Source organism: Rhinopithecus roxellana, chromosome 16, assembly GCF_007565055.1.
Source record: "Rhinopithecus roxellana isolate Shanxi Qingling chromosome 16, ASM756505v1, whole genome shotgun sequence".
NCBI classification, from domain to species: Eukaryota; Metazoa; Chordata; class Mammalia; order Primates; family Cercopithecidae; genus Rhinopithecus; species Rhinopithecus roxellana.
The window spans coordinates 47,407,885-47,433,953 of NC_044564.1; the positions used below are offsets into that span (position 1 = coordinate 47,407,885).

Genomic DNA, 26,069 nt, shown 5'->3' on the forward strand with positions numbered 1-26,069 from the left:
AGAGACTAGGATGACAATGACTCCACAGGTAAGTCGCTCCTCTTGCAATAAGTATTATAGTGCTTTTGAAGTCTGCTTTTACCCTCCCCAGCACAAAATTCAAATTATGTTTTTCATGTTTTTTGTCATCACAGTATCTACCAGAATACCGGGGCAAGCATCCAAAATGTGACTCACTGATGGTGTTCTGCAATGCGTGCGTCTGTGTGTCCACTGCGACAGGCACCAGTACATGTATCTGCAAATACACTCTGACTTGTGAATGATAACTTAAAGTTTGTTGACTAAAAATGACATTTCTTGCTATGAAGGAGTTCTTACCTACACTGTGATTTTAGACTATCTCATTCTGCTCACTAAAAACTGGTGGAATAAAACAGAAAGAGCTGCCTTCTTTATGAGTTAGTGGAACCACAGAATACTATATTCCAGTACTTTCATTATAGAAATGAGTACACTGAAGCCCAGGATGATGGAGTAAGTTAAGATCACAAGGGTTCTTTGTGTTACCACAAAGGTGACCACCCAGGAAAGCAGATAACTGTGTCCTGCTTTGCCTGGAGAGACTCTCCCAAGTTGCCCCAGTCTGTCCAACTTTAAATTTGACTCTGAACTCCTCGCTGACTTGGATTCTAGGATTTCATTGGGAAGGTTACATCCTAGACACCAGCTAATTCTTTCTTCCTACCGCCAAAAGAGAAGCGTCTTAAGAGGCAGCAAAACAATTCAGCAATCTTTAGAAAAAACTGAAGCCAGCTCATCCCTTCAGGTCTTAAACACCACTTGGAACCAAAGCCCGCACCAGCCCAAGGGCACCCCATCCAACCTCACATCCATCCTTGTCACCCAGTGTCACTTATCCTTCTCACAGATTCTCATCTCCATACTACCCAGGAATTTCTTCACCTTATCTTCTTCCCATCAAACATATCCCATTCATTTGGAAAACATTTACCAAACCTCTATTCTGTGCCAAGCACCCGGTTGGAAGCTGGAGATACCAAGATAGCATCTCTTCACTCAGGGAACTAACGGTCTGGTGAGAGAGAATATAAAAAGATCATTCCTTTAAAGGGTGTTAAGTGGAGTACTAAAGGTGGAGAAGATTAAGACTAAGCTTTTCCCTCAAACCCAGACCAGTAGAGTTAAGATGTTGAACATTGAGCCCTCAGCATTCCTCTCACCTGTTTCCTCCTTGCCATCCCTTCATGCATCACCTACCTTTTCCCCTGCATCCTTTTTCATCTTTGCCAACCTAACATTCACTCTTCTAGCAAAACTATTTTCTTTAAAAAAAAAAAAAAAAGTGAAATCGGCTGGGTGCAGCGGTTCATGCCTGTAACCCCAGCACTTTAGGAGGCTGAAGTGGGTAGATCACTTGAGGTCAGGAATTTGAGATCAGCCTAGTGAAACCCCGTCTCTACTAAAAATACAAAATTAGCCAGGCATGGTAGCGCATGCCTGTAATCCCAGCTACTTGGGAGGCTGAGGCAGGAGAATCGCCTAAACCCGTGAGGCAGTGGTTGCAGTGGGCTGAGATCATGCCACTGCACTATAGCCTGGGCAACAAGGGCGAAACTCCATGAAAAGAAAGGAAAGAGACAGAGAGAGAGAGAGAGAGAGAGAGAGAGAAAGAAAGAAAGACAAAGGAAAGAAAGAAAAAAAGAAAGAGAAAGAAAAGGAAAGAAAAGAAAGGAAAGAAAGAAGGAGAAAGAAAGAAAAAAGAAAGAAAGAAAGAAAGAAAGAAAGAAAGAAAGAAAGAAAGAAAGAAAGAAAGAAAGAAAGAAAGAAAGAAAGAAAAGAAAAGAAAAGAAAAGAAAGAAAAGAAAAGAAAAGAAAAAAGAAAAGAAAAGGAAAGGAAAGAAAGAAAGGCAGGCAGAAAGAAAGAAAGAAAGAAAGAAAGAAAGAAAGAAAGAAAGAAAGAAAGAAAGAAAGAAAGAAAGAAAAGAGAGAGAGAGAAAGAGAGAAAGAGAGAAAGAGAGAAAGAAAAGGAAAGAAAGAAATCAGCCTGTCTGGAACATAGCAGACAGAGAATAAATTTTTTTTTAATAAATAATGTCACTCCTGTGCTTAACACCATTCAGTAAATTCCTAACTCATACAGAGATGCTTGCAATATTTTTCCACTGATTTATCACTAATGAGGAGGGAAATGAAAACAAATACACCCCTGAAGGTATTACTCTGTAAAATGTCCAAATCTAAGATGTGCATGCAGCTCAATAACACTTTATATTTGCAAAAACACATGTGCTCACCTCCCAGATCAAATATAAGACATTTTCATCAGCCTAGAAGGCTTTCTCATGCCCCTTCTCATGTCAGTCCTCCTGCTCAGAGATAACCACTACTCCATCTTTAATCACTACACATAAGTGTCACCTTTCTTGATCTTCATACATTCAATGGAATCATACAGTAAATACTGCTATTGACTTGAGTATTACTATTTTGTATCCAGGTAGCTTTGCTGGAGCATCTCAGATGAAAATGCCCACCCACAACTCCAAGATACCAGTGGCCACTTTCAGGGATCCATATTCCATATTGATTTCTTTGTTTTTACCAAAACCTATTTCCTACAGATATCAATTAGAAGGTGTCAGAAAAACAATTTTCACTAAAGGAAAGGAAAAACAGATAATATATATCATGAAAAATATCATCCTCATTAATACCTATGACTTTATATTTGTATGAACATTAATTATGTTTGCTGATCGACTAATCAGATAATGTCACCTTCATTCAAGAAAATAAATTTTTAATAGTGGGACATTAGAGCCAAAGAAAAACTTGTAATGAAGACATTTAAACAAGAGGAAAATCTCAAGAAGGAATGGAAGCAAAAGTAGCATTAATTGAGGGGTTATTATGGTCTAGTCATGAATTTGAAGATGAATACGCCACACTGTAGCTCTAAATTGGTATTATCTTTCTGGAAAACTATTTTCCAATGTGTATCAAAAGGCTTATATAAAAGTGCTTTGTTTTGTTTTGAGACGGAGTTTCACTCTCATTGCCCAGGCTGCAGTGCAATGGCGTGACCTTAGCTCACCGCAACCCCTACCTCCCAGGTTCAAACAATTCTCCTGCCTCAGCCTCCTGAGTAGCTGGGATTACAGGCATGCACCACCATGCCCAGCTAATTTTGTATTTTTAGTAAAGATGGGGTTTCTCTATGTTGGTCAGGCTGGTCTCGAACTCCCGACCTCAGGTGACCCGCCTGCCTCAGCCTCCCAAAGTGCTGGGATTACAGGAGTGAGCCACTGCACCCGGCCAACTTATAGAAAAGGTTTATGTTTTTGTTCTGATAATTTCGTTTCTATGAACTTACCCTAAAGAAAATTTGAAACACAAATAAAATTATAATGAAAGATCCCCAAACATGAGGGGATAATTAAGTAAATTATAGTAACTGTATATGGTTGAATATTACAGGAGCTTTAAAAATATGTTCTTGGCTGGGTGCGGTCACAGGAGAATCGCTTTAACCTGGGAGGTGGAGGTTGTGGTGAGCTGAGATCGCACCATTGCACTCCAGCCTGGGCAACAAGAGCGAAACTCTGTCTCAAAAAAGAAAAGAAAGAAATATTTAATGACAAAATAAGTACTCAAAATATGAAGTTAAGTTTTAAAAAGAACAGGCTACAAAGCTATAGCTATGGGGTGATATAAATTATGTATGTATGTACGTATATTTGAGTATAGCTACTAACATATGTATTAATACACACACATACACACACACACACTCATTTACATTTCTCCACCCTTCAACTAAAAGTGAGTATTTGAGAACACCCTTTGTCAATAATGCATCTATTTCTTCATCGCTGCAGCTTGCTAGGCAACAGATAATGTTAATTTAGACTTTTCGCTATTAATAACCATTATTTTGCAAATCTTTGATTCAATATTAATGAGAACATAGGGGGGAAGTATTCATACTCTGCTGGTGGGTGGAAAAATTTCTTTTTTTTTTGAGATGGGGTTTTGCTCTTGTTGCCCAGGCTGGAGGGCAGTGGTGCAATCTCTGCTCACTGCAACCTCTGCCTTCCGGTTTCAAGTGATTCTCCTGCCTCAGCCCCCGGAGTAGCTGGGATTACAGGCGCCGGCCACCACGCCGGCTAATTTTTTTGTATTTTTAGTGGAGAGGGGGTTTCACCGTGTTAGCCAGGCTGGTCTTGAACTCCTGAGCTCGTGATCTGCCTGCCTCAGCCTCCCAAAGTGCTGGGATTACAGGCGTGAGCCACCGTGCCCGGCTAGTGAATGGCAACATTTCTATAGCTACTTTCAGGGGCAATTTGATAGGCCTTGGGACAAGCAATCCCAATTTTCAGGATCTGTCTTAGAGAAACAATTTGCATATGTGCCCACGTCCATATACACACATTACAGCATTGTTCGTCATTTGTAAAAAAAAGAATGTCTGTGCTCATCAACCAGGAAGTGGATAATATGATGTATTCATACCAGAAAATATTATATAGCAATAAAAAATAATGAAAGTTTGAAAGACTGACATAGGAAGATTTTAAACATATTTTTGAATGAAATATAAGGGGGGAATAATATGTAGAGTATTATATTATTTTTCCAAAAGTGAAAGAGAAAGTATTATTACACATAACCCTATGTTATAAGTGTTATGATGAAAATGCACAGAAGAAAAAGTGCCCTTGAATAAACTTTAGGAAATGATTTTTTTTTTTTTTAAAAAAGATACCCAACATATTGATAATGTGGTTACGTTTGGAGGAGACACTGAGTTTGACGGGAACATGGTCAAACGGGATTTTTGACGGGAACATGGTCAAACGGGATTTTAACATTCTTAATACTTTCATTTTTTTCAAAAATAATGTATATTAATTTGGAACTATATATTAATTTGGAAATAAACTTTTTTAAAAATTCAAATTGCTTTCTGAATGCACTAAGTTCTGCTTTAAAGACTATATGGTATTTTTTAAAAAATCAAGACCAAGTACTTCACATAATAAATAGATAGTATGCCCACAAGGCTGTCTATTTCTGAATTACCTAAATTTACAGTTAGTTTAACTACTGACCAACTTAGCCTTATTATGTTAATTTCATGAGTAAGGAAATTAAGTTTCAAACAGATCAGAGTGTTCAAGTGAAAAAATATTTGCATTTACTCAGTCAATTTTTACTGTTTAAACCGTTTGGAATCTAGTGGATCAGAGTGTTGCTTTCCGTTGCAACAGACTTCATCACATCAGAAATCGTACTCGTTTTCATCCTTTTAAGGAAGTTCAGACCCAGGAAAATTTCCATAGTACCTTAATGAAGAAGATAGGTAGGTCATAAATAACTGAAATACTATACCCAATCTTACAATTTCTTCCCTTCATTTTAATAAGTATTAACTATCGTTAACTATCATATGCTTTTCCCTCATAAATATGGTCTTTTGCAGTGAAAGTATTATTAATAATTCATAGGCTGGGCATGGTGGCTCACACCTGTAATCCTAGCACTTTGGGAGGCCACAGTGGGCAGATCACAAGGTCAGGAGATCAAGACCATCCTGGCCAACATGGTGAAACCCCGTCTCTATTAGAAATACAAAAATTAGCTGGGTGTTGTGGCACCCTCCTGTAATCCCAGCTACTCGGGAGGCTGAGGCAGGAGAATCGCTTGAACCTGGGAGGCCAAAGTTGCAGTGAGCCGCAATCACGCCATTGCACTCCAGTCTGGCAATAGAGGGAGACTCCGTCTCAAAAATAATAATAATAATAATAATTCATAAAGAAGCATGAATGAATACTTGTATTTTCCTTTTGGCCAATAGTTAAAGGGATTTCTAACAGGATATTATTCTAGAAACACCATCTATTTCACTTCATATTTTTGTATGAAATCATTATAATTCTGAGGAAAAAGTGAAGAGAGAAGGTGATATTTGGTAATAAGATAAAATGTTCTGGAACTAGAAGTTTTACGGCTTTCTTTTTTTTTTTTTTTTTTTTAACAGTCTCGCTGTGTCCCCCAGGCTGGAGTGCAGTGGCCTGATCTCGGCTCACTGCAACCTTCGCATCCTGGGTTCAAGCGATTCTTGTGCCTCAGCCTCCCAAGTAGCTGAGATTACAGGCACCCACCACCACACCTGGCTAATTTTTGTATTTTTAGTAGAGACAGGGCTTCACCATGTTGGGCAGGCTGGTCTTGAACTCCTGACCTCAGGCGATCCACCCACCTTGGCCTCCCAAAGGGTTGAGATTACAGGCGTGAGCCACCGTGCCCAGTCATATGGTGAATTTTTTATAAAGACAGGTACCTTATTTTTCCTCCTTCACAAAATAAACTTATTTATATTGTTTTAATGAAATTAATAAAAGTTAACCAGTCCTTTCCCTTTTTAAAATAGCTGACATAAATGCATAACTTTATTGCTTCCCCAGAAAAGATTTAACAGTGGGACGTGTCTTTCCTTTCATCTCCTTTTTGCCTTGGAAATCAGAATGAGAAGGATTGTCTTTGCTGGTGTTATCTTATTCTGCCTCTTAGGTGGTAAGTCGTTAGGAAAGCATAAGTTAAAAGAAAAGAAAATGATTAAGAAATTGTAGAAATGCCATATGACTAAGTAGAGAGTGACCTTAAATAAGGGAATCTGAAAAGTACTGCAGTAGAAGCCACCTTCTCTTGCTCTTTCCTCTAAACGTACTCTTGGTAACCACCTTCTGACTCTAACAGACTCGGCCTGCTAACCTCTGGGTTCAATCTCTGGGCGCTTATAACATGGCCTGAGTAAGCACTCGATTAATAATAAGAGCTCACATTTATTGAGCACTTATATATTCAGGTTCTGTTCTAAACATTTCATTAGTATTATTAATAATTCATTTAATTCTCATGCTCTTTAAGTTAGGTGCTGTTATTTCTCATTTTATAGGTGAGGAAATTGAGCTGAGAGGTGGTGGACCACATACTGCTATTAATATCACTAAGCTAGAACTAACCAAACTGGTCCAGAAGCCCTTATAAGCAGGGCAAAGTAAGTGAATTAATCATAACAAAAGAAGCGTAGATAGGGGCCTGCTAGCACTTTCCCTTTTATAAGTGCTCTTTTCCACCAATTCTCACATTCCTCCATATAGAAAGGAACCACATAAGGAAATAACAGGGAGTTTTCAAATTCCTTTTAGAGACTTCTTAAGGCCATTGAAATTAGGTAGATGTTCATAATGGTAACATCTCCAGACATGTGCAAGCGCCATCATGGGAATTTTCCCTCCATGAGGTGGTGAGATGGTAATGAACACAGATGCTGTACGTGGCGCCCAGAAGTTAACAGAGCAGTCTCTTAGAGTGAGAGGGTGGCAGAGGAAGGAGGAAGATAGGGTGGCTTCTACACCAGCGCTTTACAAATTTAACGTGCATACAAGTCACCTGGGATCTTGTTAAAATGAGTCTGATGCAGTAGGTCCGAGGTGAGGCCTGAGATTCTGCATTTCCAACAAGCTCTCAAGTGATGCTGATGCTGTTGTCTGGAGACCACACCAGTAGGAAGAATCTACAGGGCATCCCAGAAATAAATGCAATTCAAATATGACTTATGATGGTTCCACACTTACAGTTTTTCAACTTTATGATGGTGCAAAAGTGATATGCAGTCAATAGAAATCATACTTCAAGTGCCTATACAATCATTCCGCTTTTCACTTTCAGTACAGTATTCAATAAATTACATGAGATATTCAACACTTTATTATAAAATAGGATTTTTATGCAGTGATTTTGCCCAAGTGTGTACTAATTTAAGTGGCATGTTTAAGGTGGGCTGTGACATTTGGCAGGTTAGGTGTATTAAATGCATTTTTGACAAGATATTTTCAAGGCCAGGCATGGTGGCTCACGCCTGTAATCCCAGCACTTTGGGAGGCCAAGGCAGGTGGATCACGAGGTCAGGAGATCAAGACTATTCTGGCTAACACAATGAAACCCCATATCTACTAAAAATACAAAAAATTTTAAAAAGCCAGGCATTGTGGCAGGCGCCTGTAGTCCCAGCTACTCAGGAGGCTGAGGCAGGAGAATGGTGTGAACCCGGCAGGCGGAGCTTGCAGTGAACCAAGATCACATCAATGCACTCCAGCCTGAGCGACAGTGTGAGACTCCGTCTCAAAAAAAAAAAAAAAAGATATTTTCAAGTGTATCTGGATATAACTCCATCATAAGGGGAAGAGCATGTGTATTGAGACTTGGAGACTTGATATCAAATACTGGGGTCACCAACTCACATTCATAAATTTTCTGGCCACCTAATATAAATGAGGGAAGCCAGCTAGCTAAAGAGGAAAGGCTCTTCTAAGGAAGGGCAGCTGCAGATGTTTGCTGCCACAGAGAAAGCAGAGCCCAAGATTGCCAAATCTCCTGATTCTTCAGGAGAAGCCAGAAACTCAGATTCTTAGGTGAACTCTCCCGATTTTTAAATGTTGACAACTAACACAATTTTTGAAAACTCTATGCAAGTTAAACACACCACATCTGGAACAAAAGACCACCAGTCTCTGGCCTCTGCTTCCCACACTACTGTCATTACTAAATACAGTGCACAATAGAGTTCTGATTACCCCTTGCAGAGAGGGCAGCAAGAAATTCAAATTGTACAGCTTAGGTCTCTGCTGCATTTGAAGTCCTCTTACTGTTCTCCTATAAAGAATGTGGAAGGAAGCATATGTATAGATGAAAAATCATAAGAAAACATCTTGTGTCTTGGGCGTCATGAGAAAATAATTCAGGGGTTGCATTAATTTTGCTGGACACAAGAAAGAGGTATGGGCAAAAGAAGAAAATTCAGCATAAAGAGAAATTTTGTTGTTGGTACTTACCTGGTTTGCAGGACTGCCCATGAAGTAAGGGGTGGTTATTTTAAAGGATCACATCATCATGATTTATATGTTTAAATATATGTATATATGAATTATAGGCCGGGTGCAGTGGCTCATGTCTGTAATCTCAACACTTTGGGAGGGCCAAGGGGAGTGGATCACCTGAGGTCAGGAGTTCAAGACCAGCCTGGCCAACACGGTGAAACCCCATCTCTACTAAAAAATACAAAAATTAGCCAGGAATGGTGGCATGTGCCTGTAATCCTAGCTACTCAGGAGGTTGAGACAGGAGAATCTCTTGAACCCATGAGGCAGAGGTTTCAGAGAGCAGAAATTGCGCCACTGTAGTCCAGCCTGGGCAACAGAGTGAGGCTCCATCTCCTCCCCACCACCCCCCCCAATATATATATACACACACATACACATATATATGAATTATAGTATGCATTTAAATAATTATGTATATAATCTTTCTCAGCTAATAAAGTAATAAAGAGAATAGCACACTTCAGAATTAAACACTTAAGGAAATAATTCATTTTACATTTAACCTGAAGCATTAAACTTAGTTGCCAAATTAGAATATATTATGTAGTAGATATGTTAATAAAATCAACAGTAAATGTTCAAACCAAAAGAGACTGGAAGAAAGAAAATGGGATCCAGGAACACATTTGTAAGTAAGCAGAAAACCGAACAATGACAGTAAAAAGGCCTAGAAGTTAAGGCATCATCTTCAGCCATAGTGAAGCATGTCAGGGTCAAGGTTTCAGGAAGGAGAAGGCTATGGTTGTTGGGTATTGAATCAGAAAGAGAGACAGTCTGAGAGGAAGGGAGAGAAACTGCAACAGATCTCACCCAGGAAAACAGTCCAGGGGCCTTGGGCAAGAAGGACACTGATCCGATATCACATGAGCTCTCCGCCTCAGGGGACCTCTTGCACCAAAGGTCTGAGTAACCTGATGAGTATCTAAGGGCAAGTTGTGAGATTGAGTGATCATACATTCAGGAGGAAAACTTACTCCCAGATGACCTGAAGAAACAGCAAGCCTAGTATTCCAGGCAGGCAATTGATCCTGATCTAAGAGCCAAGACGTCCAGTATGAAGAGGGTGACCAGAAAGTTTGGGATATGCAAAAGGTAGGGAGCTCCAAGGAGGTAGTGTGCTTGCTGAGAACAGGGACTTAGATTCCAACAGACTATTTTTCACTCTCTCTCCCACTTACCCAAGCCTCAGTTTTCTTTTATGTGAAATGCAGACATCTGGCCGGGCGCGGTGGCTCAAGCCTGTAATCCCAGCACTTTGGGAGGCCGAGACGGGCGGATCACGAGGTCAGGAGATCGAGACCATCCTGGCTAACACGGTGAAACCCCGTCTCTACCAAAAAAAAAAAAAAAATACAAAAAACTAGCCCGGCGAGGTGGCGGGTGCCTGTAGTCCCAGCTACTCCGGAGGCTGAGGCAGGAGAATGGCATAAACCTGGGAGGTGGAGCTTGCAGTGAGCTGAGATCCGGCCACTGCACTCCAGCCCGGGCGACAGAGCAAGACTCCGTCTCAAAAAAAAAAAAAAAAAAAAAAAAAAAGAAATGCAGACATCTGTAATACCTACCTGAAATGTATACTTTGGGAAATAATTGGGTTTATGAATGTAAATGGCTTAGTAGAGTCCTTGTTATGTATAAGCTCCATTCTTTAAAAATATTTGTTGATTGGCCAGGCGCAGTGGCTCACGCCTGTAATCCCAGAACTTTGGGAGGCCGAGGCGGGTGGATCAGATCTGAGGTCGGGAGTTCAAGACCAGCCTGACCAACATGGAGAAACCCCATCTCTACTAAAAATACAAAATTAGCTGGGCATGGTGGTGCATGCCTGTAATCTTAGCCACTGCGGAGGCTGAGGCAGGAGAATTGTTTGAACCCGGGAGGCAGAGGTTGCGGTGAGTCAAGATCATGCCATTACACTCCAGCCTGGGCAACAAGAGCAAAACTCTGTTTCAAAAAAAAAAAAAATGTTGATTGATCATTGATTTTGAATGGAAAGTCTGTCATGCTTAGTGGCAGAACCAATGTGAAATTTCCCAAGTGTCTTTAGATGAGGTTGAGCCTGGGGAAAATCATCAACAAAGGTTAATTAGCCTCATTGGCCAGACTGTTTTCTATTAAAAATGTTCTCCTGTATCTCCCAACATGGCAGAGGGAGATATAAAACACATAGCAGAAAACATCTGGTAAATCCTTCTTTGGGGCCATCAGTGAACAGGAGTGACATGGCAGTGGTCATTATATAGTGGAAGATGGAAACTGTGAGCACTCAGAGAAATTCTGGCTCAATTTCAAAAGAGTCTTTTAACAGTCTGAGCTGTTTTTAATGATGATCAGTTCTCTATCACTGGCCAAAGCTCCCTGCTTCTGAAAGAAAGATCCCTAAGGCCAGGCGCAGTGGCTCACGCCTGTAATCCTAACACTTTGGGAGGCTGAGGTGGGTGGATTGCCTGAGCTCAGGAGTTCGAGACCAGCCTGGGCAGCACAGTGAAACCCCATTTCTACTAAAATACAAAAAATTAGCTGGGCATGGTGGCAGGCGCCTGTAGTCCCAGCTACTTGGGAGGCTGAGGCAGGAGAATTGCTTGAACCGGAGAGGCAGAGGTTGCAGTGAGACGAATGAGATCGCACCACTGCACTCCAGCCTGGGCAAAAGAGAGAGACTCTGTCTCTAAAAAGAAGAAAGATCCCTGAATTGGAAGAATCATAGATTCACAAGCATTGGTCTAGATGTTGAGAGCTAAATCATAGCCCCTCAGCTATTTCTGCATATCTAAAATACAAATTATCAAGCGCCACCTTTCATAGATTCTAATTCAGGTTTTTGGGGGCTCTGGGAATCTGTGTGTTTATTTAATCTGCTTAAATAAATCTGATGCACAGTAGAATTTGGAAAACAATCTTCTAGATAATGTCTTCCAACCTTACCAATATTGACCAGTTCAAGAATCTCTGGGCTGTTTCTGCATAAACAAAATGAATAACATTTTCGAGCCACTGAGTTGAGTATGGAAGATAACCAATATGTGAACATTAATGAAGCGATAAATATTCATGAAGAACCGACTATATATAATGTGCTACCTTAGGCACTGAAATTAAGCCTTAACAGTGAATATGTAGCTGTAATTAAGTTTTCTGGTAAAATAAATTTGGTGTGATTTAATTAAGCACTGAGGAACTGAATGAATTTTAACCAGCTGAGTTGTTTAGACCACGTGGGCTCCTGTCTGATTACCACAGTTCAAGGTGCTTCCAATTCATAAATATAGCCTATGCTTCGAAATTTCCCTCATTAAATTCTCAAAATAAAAAATAATTTTAGCCTGGTGTGGTGGTGTTATGCCCAGACCGTTTATTCCCCGAAGAAGACCACCAGAGTCCAGAGTCAAAGCCAAGCGGCAAGGATCTTTAAGGCAAGTTCGAACTTGGTCCCTCCGTTCTACAACATACAAGAGGGCCCTGAATGATGCATGTGCCCGCTTTTTATAGCCCGATGCATACAGGATATGTAAGGTTACAGAGGTACAAAGGAATTCTTTTGGTTGCAGCATCACAACTGGTAATTGGTGAATATTTTAAGTTATACAATTAACAGTTTTCTATTTGTTCCCGCACATTTAGTAAAACTACAAACGGTTGTGACCTTATCAGGGGCTCTCTAGGTGGTGTTTCTGAGATGTGTGGGGGGGGGGGGATGTGTTTGTGTTGGGCTCAGGAAGTTGGGACAAAATAGAGGAATGTGTTTGACCTGGGCCTAGGACTAAGATATGTGGCAGACACCGGTAATCAGAACAGAACAGAGCAGGACAGAGACTTTCACAACGTTTGTCCTTACAATGTCTGGAGTCTATAGATAACCTAATCGGTTAGGTCCGGGGTCGATCTTTAACTAGGCTCAGGGCGCCGCCCGGGCTGTCAGGGCGCCTCCCAGGCTGTTTGCCTGTGGACTTCATTTCTGCCTTTTAGTTTTTTCATTTGATCTCTTTCATTCCTCCCTTTCTCAGGTACATCTGGAGCCAATCTTGGGTCTTATAAGTCTGATTCAGTTTCAGCGTTTACAGGTTGGTATTGGGCTCTGAGGACCATGAGCTGTATGGTGTCAAACCTTTCCCTGACAAACCGCAAAATTCTGTTAATCACACAAGGTCCTACGGTAAACAGAAATAGTAGACTTAGTAGGGGTCCAAGGAAGGGGGCTAACAGAGAAAACATATAGGAATTCCACCATTGATTTGCAGCTGAGGCAAACTGCTGTTTTCTCATTTCTATGCTTAACTTACGTAACTGTTGGACCTGGTTCTCTACAAGCCCTGATTCATTTACGTAGAAGCAACAGTCTTCTTTCAGAAACATACATGTACCACCTTTTTTAGCAGTGAGTAGGTCTAGGGCCCTCCAGTTCTGCAAGGTCACCTGAGCTAGGGATGTGAGCTGTCGCTGAAGGGAGGCAAGGGACTCAGCTGACTCCTCCATAGCCACGGCAAATTGTTGGTACAATTTGTTGCTTTCTATGAGGGTGTGACCTAGGGCTCCCCCTGCCAGTCCGGCCGCAATGAGGGATGATGTGAGGGAGATTCCCGCAATGAGGGGGAGAAATATGGCTTGTATAGGTCTCGGTCTAGGGGCTAAGTGAATAGCAGCACTAGTCCAGTTACCGGTGTACCCCAGGAACTCGCCAGCAGTTAGTAGAGCCAACCGGGGAACTAATGTGACAGGAAGGCACAGTAGGTTGGTAACAGAGGGACCAGGTAGATTCTTAGATAATGTTCCATTACACCAAAAGAATATGCCCGGCGGGGCTCGTAGGGTGGTTCTAGGGGGTGTTACAGTGATGTTGCAGAGGCTGGAGTTAGTGCCCGAAAAACAGTAGGGAAACTTTTCCTGACTGGGGTTTAGGTACAGTGGCACATTAAGAATGGGGGCGTTCGTGAGATTCTGAAAGTCCCTAGTTTGGGTGGAGGATTCCCACAGCAGAGGGACAGCGGTTAGTGGTGGATGCCCTAGGGTGGCACACAGAAAGCAGCCAGACAAGCCGTGGAGTCCTGTAAGGTTAGCAAGTTCTAATCCTTCTTGTAATAATTCTAACCAGGAGAAAGGGCGTAATTCTTGTGTTAGTCTGTCTTCCTGTCGCTGGATATCCCCATGGACCAGGGGCCTTACTTGAACTAGGCCACGCCACAGATAGAGGTGACTGCTAGGCCACGTGGAGGAGGAGGAATAGTATACAGCCCCATGTTGAGGTGTGGTCCAGCGGGAGTTCCAGGGGTCCTTAACTAGCCAAGTGTAGATGCCGCCTCTACCCTGCTGGTAGAAGTTCCACCCGGATTGCTCATTCCACCCTCTGACTGAGTGCATTTTACAGTAACTGTAGGGGCAGCCTGCGTTTTGGTGCCACCAATAGTGTTTACAATTGTACTCAGTCAGATCAAACTCAAAGCATATTATTGGTACCACTGGTTTGGCTATCTGAAAACCAGTAAAATTCAGCAAAATTGGGGCACTGCACCCTGAGGAGGGGCAGTCAGCACTGGCCAATAATTTCCCAGGCTTATGAGGTTGCCCAGGGTGGGTTCGATTTTCATAAAGCCAGAACCTCCAGACAAAGGGATTAGAAACTGGTTTTGTGTTTGCCCCAGCGGCCACTGGGGTGACTAACATTACGGTTAGACTACCTAGCTGCATGTTTGCAGTGAGCTATGCTGCCGGTGCAGGGTGAGTTTTAAGGGGTTGTTCTTAGCTTTGTCCACAGTCCACATGGTCGGTGCTTCAGTCGCTGCCGTGATGGGTCCGAGAAGGTCGGAGGCTGGGTCCACCAGTTTGACGTGGGTGTAGTGGATCCACGACGCAATGCCTTCTACCTTCAGGGCGGTGGGTGTGGTTAGGAGTACTTGGAGTGGTCCCTTCCACCTGGGCTCCAAGGTCTCTTGCCGGTGTCGCTTAACCAGGACCCAGTCTCCCGGCTGGTACGGATGGGGTGTCGGTGGAGGACCGGTCTCATATAGTTCCTTCAGCTTGGGCCAGATTTCCTGATGAATTTTCTGCAAGGCGTGTAGGGAAAACAAGAGTTCAGAGACATTTTCTGTTTCAGATTTTAGCAGATCATCTTTTAGGCTGGGAACCAGGGGTGGGGGGTCTGCCATACATGATTTCATAAGGGGTAAGGCCCAGTCTGTAAGGGGTATTGCGGGCCCGGAACAGAGCGTAAGGGAGAAGGACCACCCAATTAGCGCCAGTCTCCATAGTCAATTTGGTTAAGGTCTCCTTTAAGGTCCGATTCATCCTCTCTACCTGTCCTGAACTCTGGGGCCTGTAAGCGCAATGTAATTTCCAATTAGCCCCAAGAATGGAAGCCAAATCCTGACTTACCTTAGCAACGAAGGCCGGCCCATTATCTGACCCTATCTGGATGGGAAAGCCATACCTGGGGAGGATGTCTTCCAGAATTTACTTTGCTACAACCTGAGCGGTTTCTCTTTTGGTTGGAAATGCTTCAGTTCACCCTGAAAAGGTATCTACAAAGACAAGTAAGTACCGATACCCGTATTTTCCTGGCTTTACCTCAGTGAAATCTACTTCCCAGTAGATACCGGGCCTGGTTCCCCTGAGCCTTGTTCCTGCAGCAGCCTGGGATTGGGGATAGGCGTTGCTAAGCTGGCAGACTTTGCAACTCGTCACGATGCTGCTGGCCGTCTCCGCTATGCGTCTGATCTTGAGTTTGGAGCGTCTGATCAGGTCTATCATCCGCCGGGCACCCAGATGGGTGGTTCGGTGGATGTGTTCTAACACTTGCTGTCCTAATTTTTCTGGTAGGATAATTTGGTCATTAGTATCAGTCCACCACCCATTCTGGATCTGTTTCAGGGGAAGTTTGTCGATCCACTGGAGATCTTGTTCTGAATAATCAGGGTGATATGGCAGGTCCCGGGGGCCCGGATCAGGGAGCTGGAGTGCAAGGAGTTGACTGGGAGCCTTTGCCACACTCCTTGCAGTTTGGTCTGCCAGAAAGTTGCCTTGAGCAATTGGAGTGGTTGGCTTCTGGTGCCCTGGGCAATGTACAATAGCCAATTTTTCTGGTTTCCATAGGGCTGTTAGCAGGGCTAGGATCTCTTGCTTATTTTTTATCTCTTTTCCTTCAGCCGTTAGCAACCCTCGCTTCCTGTAAATGGCCCCATGTATGTGTGCTGTAGCGAAAGCGTATTGGCTGTCTCTGTATACTGTCAGTTTCCTCCCTGCCCCTAAGGTAAGAGCTTGGGTGACCGCTATCAGTTCGGCCCTCTGGGCCGATGTCCCCGGGGGCAGGGGTTCCGCCCAGATTACCTCAGTCTCTGAAGTCACTGCCGCTCCAGCATACCTCTGGCCTTGGTGTATGAAGCTGCTCCCATCGGTGAACCAAACGAGGTCAGCGTCAGGAAGTGGGCGGTCCTGCAGGTCCTCTCGAACCCCGTGCACCTGGGCTAATATCTCGGTGCAATTATGGAGCGGGGCGTCCAGGTCTGGGTTGGGCAGTAGCGTGGCAGGGTTTAAGGTTGTTGGGGCAGGAAAGTTATTCTGAGGGGATTTAATAGTAGTCCTTGGTAGTGGGTGAGCCGGGCATTGCTTATCCATCGGTTAGGCGGCTGTTTGAGTACACCTTCGATGGCATGTGGGGTAACGACCCGTAATTCTTGTCCCAAGACAAGTTTATCAGCATCTTGTACCATCAGGGCCGTGGCTGCGATCATTCAGAGGCAAGGGGGCCTCCCGGCAGCCACTGGGTCTAATTTCTTTGACAGGTATGCAACTGGCCTCCGCCAGGGGCCTAAGTTCTGAGTCAGTACCGCCTTGGCAACACCCTTACTCTCATCCACGTATAAGTGGAAGGGCTTAGTGACGTCAGGTAGTCCCAGCGCAGGCGCAGAGAGTAGGGCGGTTTTAATCTGTTGGAAAGCCGACTCAGCTTCTTCTGTCCAATTAAATGGCTGCTGTCCCCGTGTTGCCTGATATAAGGGTTTAGCCAGCTCTGCGAACCCAGGTATCCACAGTCTACAAAATCCCGCCGACCCCAGGAATTCCCTTACTTGTTGGGTGGATTGTGGCCTGGGGATCTGCAGAACAGTCTGCTTCTGGGCGTCTGTTAACCAGCGCTGCCCTCCTTTTAGCAGGTACTCCAGATATGTTACTTCTGGTTTACAGATTTGAGCTTTCTTTGCCGAGGCCCAGTAGCCTAGACTCCCTAGAGCTTGTAAGAGACCCTTGGTCCCTTGGAGGCAAGCTTCTCGGGTCTCGGCAGCAATCAGGAGGTCATCAACATACTGTAGTAAGGTTATTTCAGGGTGTTTGTGTCGGTACTCACCCAGGTCTTCATGAAGGGCCTCATCGAACAGGGTAGGAGAGTTTTTGAATCCCTGCGGCAGTCTGGTCCATGTCAGTTGGCCGCTTATGCCCCTTTCAGGGTCAGTCCACTCGAAGGCGAAAAGCTTTTGGCTCTGAGGGGCTAAAGGCAAACTGAAGAAGGCATCCTTCAAATCTAAAACAGTGTACCATTGGTGTTTAGGGTTTAGAGTACTCAGGAGGGTATACGGGTTAGGCACAGTTGGATATATGTCCATAACCCTCTTATTGACTTCTCTTAAGTCTTGCACAGGTCTATACTCCCTGCTATTAGGTTTCCGTACCGGCGACAAGGGAGTATTCCAGGGTGAGTGACAGGGCCGAAGGACCCCTTGGTCGAGGAGCCGACGGATGTGGGGCATAATTCCTTCTTTGGCCTCTAGGGGCATCGGGTATTGACGTACCCGAACGGGGTCTGTCCCAGGCTTGAGTTCGACAAACAAGGCAGGACGGTGTTTTGCTAGTCCTAAGCCTCCCGTTTCTGCCCAGGCTCCTGGATATTGTTGAAGCCAGGTTGCTATGTCCTGGTCAGGGGCCGCTTGCTCCTGGTGGAGCCAGTACTCATCTTCTAAGGTTGTGGTCAGGATGGGCACAGGCTGATTTTGGGAATCGGTCACGATGGGCCCCTCAGGGAGGAAATGGATCTGTGCTCCCATTTTAGTTAGCAGGTCTCTCCCTAGTAGGGGACAGGGGCTTTCAGGGATAACCAGGAAAGAGTGGGTTACATTCTTGGCTCCGAGATTTACTGTTCTTTGTGTCATCCAGGGGTACTTCTTAATTCCTGTGGTCCCTTGTACCCACGAGGACTTGGAGGATAATTTTCCATCAGTTCCAACTAGGACTGAGTGCTGTGCTCCCGTATCAACCAAGAACTGAACTGGGGATCCCTCCACTTGTAAAGTTACCCTGGGTTCGGGGAGGGGGACCGAACCCCGTCTTCCCTAGTCCTCGTTTTGAGTGACTAGTAGGGGTGTAGACCTAGGGGGTCCCCGTCCTTGTTGTTTCTTTTTGTGGCAGTCTCTTGCCCAGTGGCCAGCTTTTTTACAGTAGGCACATTGGTCTTTGTTCAGGTTGTTATATCTGGGGGACCGCTTAGGTTGGGTGTTCTCTGGCTGTAGATGCTCTTTTTGTACAACCACTGCCAGGACCTTGGTCATTTTTTCCTCTGGAGTATCTCTATTATTGTAAACCTGCTGGGCTATCTGAAGAAGGTCCTGAAGCTGTTTTCCCTCTAAGTCTTCTAATTTCTGGAGCTTCTTTTTAATATCTGGGGCTGCCTGATTTACAAAAGACATCACAACAGCTGCCTGACTTCCTGGGGCCTCTGGGTCTATGGGGGTATACTGCCTAAAAGCCTCCATTAATCTTTCTAAGTAGCTAGCCGGGCTTTCTGTCTTTCCCTGCAGAACAGAGTATACTTTAGCCAAATTGGTGGGCTTGCGAGCAGCTGCCCGGAGACCTGCCATTAGAGTCTGGCGATAAAGGTGTAGCCGTCCCTTACCTTCTGCCGTATTGTAATCCCATGCCGGTCTGGTCAGAGGAAAAGTCGCATTTATGAGGTCGGGGTTGGCAGTCGGTTGACCGTCGTCCCCCGGAACCAGCTTTCTAGCTTCTACCTGTATTCTTTCTTGCTCCTCCGTTGTGAACAGATTTGGAGGAGCTGCTGACAATCATCCCAAGTGGGCTGGTGCGTGAACATGACACTATCCAGTAAGGCCATTAAATCTTTGGGGTTGTCTGCAAACCGAGCACTCTGAGTCTTCCAATTATATAGATCACTGGTGGAGAATGGCCAGTACTGGAGCCTAGGACTTCCCGTGTCATCTGGGGGTCCTATTTCCTGAAGGGGTAACGCCACTGTGGAGTCAGGCGGCTGGGGGGGGTAACCCACAAAGTACGCCCTCGCGTCCGCCCTGCCGGCCCTCCAGAGTTACTTTCACTTTCAGCGGGTTCGGGCGCGCCGGCTGCTTCCCGTTCGCCTGCTCCCTCCTGCGGTTCCACCTGGGGGGCTGGGACCTGGGGGCCGGAGGGGTATGGAGGGTGTTCTGTGGACAGAAGGTCCTCGCTGTCAGGTAGAACAGGATGGGGGGCAGTCGGTTGCTTGGATTTTAGCGGCCGAGCAACCAGTGCCTTACAGGGTTCAGAGGCTAATTGGAAAGGGGACAGCCAAGGGGGTGGGTACTCAGCTAAGTCCTGCCATACGAGGATATATGGGATATGATCCGGGTGACCGCACGCCCAGGCTGGAAAACCTTGGACTTTACTCTAGTGATGACAGGAAGACAGAATGTCCCTTCGGGTGGCCATCCTACATTAAGGGCGGGCCATTAGGAGCGGCACAGAGTAATTAGCTTTCCCTTCCTAATGGCCATACCGAGATCATGGCCCCTTGCCCTAACATCCTGAAAATTATTTATAAGGAGAGATAGGGGTGTGCTCTGGATATTACCCATTCTGTAATGGTCTGTAGTCCTTTCCTGCAAAAGAATATGGGTTAAAATTCCCGCCAAGGAAAACTGGAGTATCAATAATATCTAGTCGCAAGCGCGCTCCGGAAGCCCGGGTCAGAATCAGTTCAAACAATTCAGATAGGGATCTAAATCAGACGAGAGCCAGGGGACGTTTCCCACCGGTCTCCGCTGGCTGTCCTATAGCGCGTCCGTCAGGACTTATGCCAGCTTTCAGCTTCAGTTACAGACCTCGCGAGTCACAGATTCAGAAAGGAGTCAGACGGGCTAACAGCCTCAGATTCAGAGCGGACTCAGAGAGCCGCGGATTCAGACAGGCTAACAGCCTCAGATTCAGAGCGGACTCAGAGAGCCGCGGATTCAGACAGGCTAACAGCCTCAGATTCAGAGCGGACTCAGAGAGCCGCGGATTCAGACAGGCTAACAGCCTCAGATTCAGAGCGGACTCAGAGAGCCGCGGATTCAGACAGGCTAACAGCCTCAGATTCAGAGTGTACTCAGAGAGCTGCAGATTCAGACAGGCTAACAGCCTCAGATTCAGAACGGACTCAGAGAGCCGCAAATTCAGAACGGACACAGACAGACAAACAGAGACGAGCCTCAGATTCAGAACAGACACAGACAGACAAACAGAGACGAGCCTCAGATTCAGAACGGACACAGACAGACAAACAGAGACAAGCCGCAGATTCAGAACGGACACAGACAGACAAACAGAGACGAGCCTCAGATTCAGAACGGACACAGACAGACAAACAGAGACGAGCCTCAGATTCAGAACGGACACAGACAGACAAACAGAGATGAGCCTCAGATTCAGAACGGACACAGACAGACAAACAGAGACGAGCCTCAGATTCAGAACGGACACAGACAGACAAACAGAGACGAGCCTCAGATTCAGAACGGACACAGACAGACAAACAGAGACGAGCCGCAGATTCAGAACGGACACAGACAGACAAACAGAGACGAGCTGCAGACTCAGAGAGCTGCAGATTCAGAACGGACACAGACAGACAAACAGAGACGAGCCGGCTCACCTATTAGCAGATCGATCCTAGTAGATCCGTTGACCGGGGGTCTGGTGGGCTTGAGGGAATCCCGGACGAGCCCCCAGATGTTATGCCCAGACCGTTTATTCCCTGAAGAAGACCACCAGAGTCCAGAGTCAAAGCCAAGCGGCAAGGATCTTTAAGGCAAGTTCGAACTTGGTCCCTCCGTTCTACAACATACAAGAGGGCCCTGAATGATGCATGTGCCCGCTTTTTATAGCCCGATGCATACAGGATATGTAAGGTTACAGAGGTACAAAGGAATTCTTTTGGTTGCAGCATCACAACTGGTAATTGGTTAATATTTTAAGTTATACAATTAACAGTTTTCTATTTGTTCCCGCACATTTAGTAAAACTACAAACGGTTGTGACCTTATCAGGGGCTCTCTAGGTGGTGTTTCTGAGATGTGTGTGGGGGGGATGTGTTTGTGTTGGGCTCAGGAAGTTGGGACAAAATAGAGGAATGTGTTTGACCTGGGCCCAGGGCTAAGATATGTGGCAGACACCGGTAATCAGAACAGAACAGAGCAGGACAGAGACTTTCACAACGTTTGTCCTTACAATGTGTGGAGTCTATAGATAACCTAATCGGTTAGGTCCGGGGTCGATCTTTAACTAGGCTCAGGGCGCCGCCCGGGCTGTCAGGGCGCCGCCCGGGCTGTTTGCCTGTGGACTTCATTTCTGCCTTTTAGTTTTTTCATTTGATCTCTTTCAGTGGCTCACATCTGTAATCCCAGCACTTTGGGAGTCCGAGGTGGGTAGGTTTGAGACCAGCCTGACCAATATGGTGAAACCCCGTCTCTACTGAAAATACAAAAAATTAGCCGGGCGTGGTGGCATGCGCCTGTAATCCCAGCTACTTGGGAGGTTGAGGCAGGAGAATCGCTTGAACCCGGGAGGTGGAGGTTGCAGTGAGCTGAGATCACGCCGTTTCTCTCTAGCCTGGGCAACAAGAGTGAAATTCCATCTCAAAATAATAATAATAACAATAATAATAATAATTTACGTAAGGTTTTAGAATTTTTAAAGTATTGCTTACTTCCTGGGCACAATGGCCTACACCTGTAATCCCAGCACTTTGGAAGGCCGAAGCAGAGGGACCAGCCTGGGCAACATAGCGAAACCCCGTCTCCCCACTAAACATACAAAAAGCTGGACATGGTGGGTGTGTGCCTGTAGTCCCAGTTACCTGAGAGGCTGAAGTGGGAGGATCACTCACTTGAGCCCGGGAAGCGGAGGTTGCAGTGAGCCGAGATTGTGCCACTGCACTCCAGCTTGGGTAACAGGAGTACAACCCTGTCTCAAAAAAAAAAAAAAAAAAAAAAAAAAAAAATATATATATATATATATACACACACACACACACACATATATACACACACACACACATATATATATAAAGTCAAAAATCATTACTTTATTGTTTTGATCTCTCTTCCTTCCTCTTTTTCTCTCTCATATCTATCACTACTTTCTCCTTATTTTTCTGCCCCTGTACTTGGAGGTGTTGGAGGTTTGATTTGCAGAGCATGCAATCTTGCAGTCCCCTTCCATGGATGTCTTTTAGACTTGGGAACCTGCCAGACAAAACCTGCTCAGTACTGTAAAAAAGTGGTCTACATTAAAGGTAAGTTTTGATACTTTAAAATTTTTAATTAAAATAAGTACAGGAAAACGCTTATCACAACAAACTTTCATATGCCAGATGCTACACTAAGGGCTTTACCAGGGCTACATACACCAACAAAACAATGAAAAGAGCTGGATGGATCTTGTCACTATCCCCATTTTAAAGATGAGAAATCTGACACACGAACGATTAAGTAATTTGCACGGTTACACAGCTAATGAGTCTTATAGACAAGATTCAAATGTAAGTACTTTGACTCTAGAGCACACATTCCTAATAATCTACATACTGTCTCATTCACACCACTCACGTCCTCACAAAAAAGTAAAACACAATTTTCAGAGCCCTTTTAAACTTTGGTCCTGTGCACCAGTTGCATGCCCATGAAGCTGGCCTTCTCCAAAACATAAAAATCCAAATAATGAAACATCAGAAGAAAATACTGGGAAAAATTTTAAGTTTGAAAGAAAGGAGGTTAGCTAGGTATGGTAGTGCATACCTGTAACAGTCCCAGCTACTGGGGAGGCTAGGTGGGAGGATCACCTGAGCCCAGGACTTTGAGGCCACAGTGAGCTGTGATCACGCCACAGAACTCTAGCCTGAACAATGGAGTGAGACCATGTCTTGAAAAAAAAAAAAAAGAGAGAGAGAGAGAGAGAAAAGAAAGAAAGAAAGAGAGAGAGAGAGCGAGAAAGGAAGGAAGGGAGGGAGGGAGGCTCTTTAACATCCAAAATCCAGACCCGGCACAGTGACTCATGCCTATAATCCTAGCACTTTAGAAGGCAGAGGTGGGTGGACTGCTTGACCTCAGGAGTTCAAGACCAACCTGGGCAACATGGAGAAGCCTTGTCTCTACAAAAAAAAATACAAAAATTAGTCGGGCATGGTGGCTCGCACCTGTATTCCTGGTTACTCAGTATGGAGGCTGAGGCAGGAAACTTGCTTGAGCCCAGGAGGCAGAGGTTGCAGTGAGCCAAGATTGAACCACTGCACTCCAGCCTGGGTGAAAGAATAAGACACTGTCAAAAAAAGAAAAAAAAAATCCTAAACCCCAAAGTTGTAAAGGAAATAATGAATACATTTGAATATATGAATATTTTAACATTTATAAAATGTGTGATAATTCCAAAATGTAAAAGATAAGGAATGAACTGGGTGAAAATATAACAGATAACAGGGAAAAGATATTAATATTTATCCAGAATAAAAAACTTCAAAAACAATTTTAAAAAGCCCAACAATCAAGAGTAAATACCTTATTAAAGGAAGTATGAAGGCAATTCTCAGAAGAATAAATATAAGTAACCTACAAATATAAAAGCCTGCTCAACCTTGTTAGTAAAAATCAAGGAAATGCAAATTATGAAAACAATATAATATTTTTAACCCATCAGATTGGTAAAAAATATGAAAGTTTTATTATATCAGGAGTTAGTGACAGTATGGGGAAATGGGAATGCTCATGCATTTTCAATGACAGCTTAGATTGGTTCAGCATCTTTTTAGACAATTTGTGAATTTCCATTAAAATTTTAAATAAACACAGCCTTCGACAAAGCAATTCTATTTCTTGGTATCTACTGCAGAAAAATATTTACATTTAACACATGTATCAAAGTTATCATTGCAGCATTACGTTTAATAGTAAAGTAATATAAATGACCTAAATGGGCTAGATGCGGTGGCTCATGCCTGTAATCCCAGCACTTTGTGAGGCCGAGGCGAGCAGATCACCTAAAGTGGGGAGTTCGAGACCAGTCTGACCAACATGGAGAAATCCCATCTCTACTAAAAATACAAAATTAGCCAGGTGTGGTGGCTGTAATCCCAGCTATCCGGGGAGCTTAGGCAGGAGAATCGCTTGAACCTGGGAGGCAGAGGTTGCGGTGAGCCAAGATGGTGCCATTGCACTCCAGCCTGGGCAAAAAAAGTGAACGCCATCTGAAAAAAAAAAAAAAGAAAGAAAGAAATGACCTAAATGTTCATCTATAGGGAACTATTCATTAAACTGTGTTATATGCAGGCCATTGAGTGCTATGCAACACTCAGAATGAATTAGATCCCTTTGTTAATGTTAATGCAGGATCTCTAAAACATATTGAGTGGGAAAAAATTCAGTTGCCAATAAGTACGGTCAGTATACCACTGATCAATAAAAATCCACAAAACAATTTTTCTGTGGAATTGGAAGGAAAAAACAAAAATTAGAGGCGATCAAAGTTAGTTTGGAGAGAGGATAAGAATCATGGGGTCACATTGCAAGGTGTTTTGGTATTAAGAGGCTTACTTGAGTTCTGTTCAGTCTTTCTAGTCTAGGTCCCCTCTCTAAGGTCAGTTCTCCTGTCTGCTAGTCACAACCTGTTCTTCAATGGGAAAGATATCCAGACCCCCTGGGCCCATGAGATGTTGGCTCTTCTCTTCCTGAATGTGGCCAGAGTCTTCCAGCCAGACGGACACCAGAATTAGGATTAAAATATTCTATGTATAAGAAAGAGCCTGGAAGCTTATTCAACAAAATATTAACAATAGTTCTTGATAGGTCGAAGGCCTGGAATGACTACAATGTTGGGAAGAGCAGTTTCCTAATTTGGAAATTTTGCCACTTACATTGATGCAAAACAAACAACTGAACTTCATGCTTTTGATAGTTTTATCAATAGGGTTTCTCAACTTTTGCACTATTGACATTTTGGGCAGATGAATTCTTTGCAACGGTACTGTAGGATGTACAGCAGCATCGTAGCTTCTACCCACTAGATGCCAAGAGCACCTGCAACCCCACCCTGCTGCCCCTACCAGTTCTGATGATAACAATGTCTCTGGGTATTACCTGATGTCCTGGGAAAGGGAGAGCAAAATCATCCCCAGTTGAGAAACCACTGTTGTGTCCAAGTTTCCAATCATGACATTTTGCTTTGGGGAATTGCTCCTTTTGTCCTCCTACCTACAACTGAAGCTGGGGTGGTAGACTTACAGGATGTTACTGTCACTTATTTTGTACTTGTGTGCATTTTTTGTATTTTCTACAGTGAGCATGCATTACTTCTTTAATCGGGGAAGGAATTAAGTGAGGTTATACATACGCCTCCATTTCTGAGAGGCACTTAACACATCTAAAGGATGCTTCTGTACATTCAGCCCTTTGAAAAACTCACGACCTGGGTAAAACTGAGGGATGATTATCAGGAAGCTTCAAAACAGCTAGCACTCCAGAAATTCTACATAGTCAATGGCAATTGTGTGGCTTTTATAATCTGAGTTTGAAAGCTTTTTTGTTTTACGGTTTCAAAGCTTGTGTATGCAACGTACCCAACTACAATAGTCTAAGTGTGAGCTCTTAAAGGTAAAATAATGAAATGAACCATTCTTAATGGTGGACATGCTAGATTCGTATCTTGATAAAACTAAAGTTTTTGCCTAGTATTCTTTTTAACCTATTAGTTATCTGCAGCATCTGAGGTCACATAGGTTGCACCTCCCAAGAAATTTCCTTACCTCTTTTCTCTCCGTCAGGTGGCATTGAATGGTATTCAGTTAAAGGCTGCACAAAGAACATAACAGAGTGCTTCGAGAGAACTAACAAACTGCATGAACTTGTATCTACTCACTGCTGCCATCGTCCTTTGTGTAATTTCTGA

At 44.0% G+C, this 26,069-nt stretch overlaps 1 protein-coding gene across 1 annotated transcript; it reads left to right on the top strand.

The window, feature by feature from the left end:
• The first annotated feature begins 16 nt into the window (after positions 1-16).
• Positions 17-26,069, top strand: C16H9orf57 (chromosome 16 C9orf57 homolog). The gene is made up of 5 exons (XM_010375852.2): positions 17-28; positions 135-234; positions 5,204-5,326; positions 22,306-22,428; positions 25,945-26,069. The coding sequence occupies exons 1-5, from the start codon at positions 17-19 to the stop codon at positions 26,067-26,069; spliced, it is 483 nt and encodes a 160-aa protein (XP_010374154.2).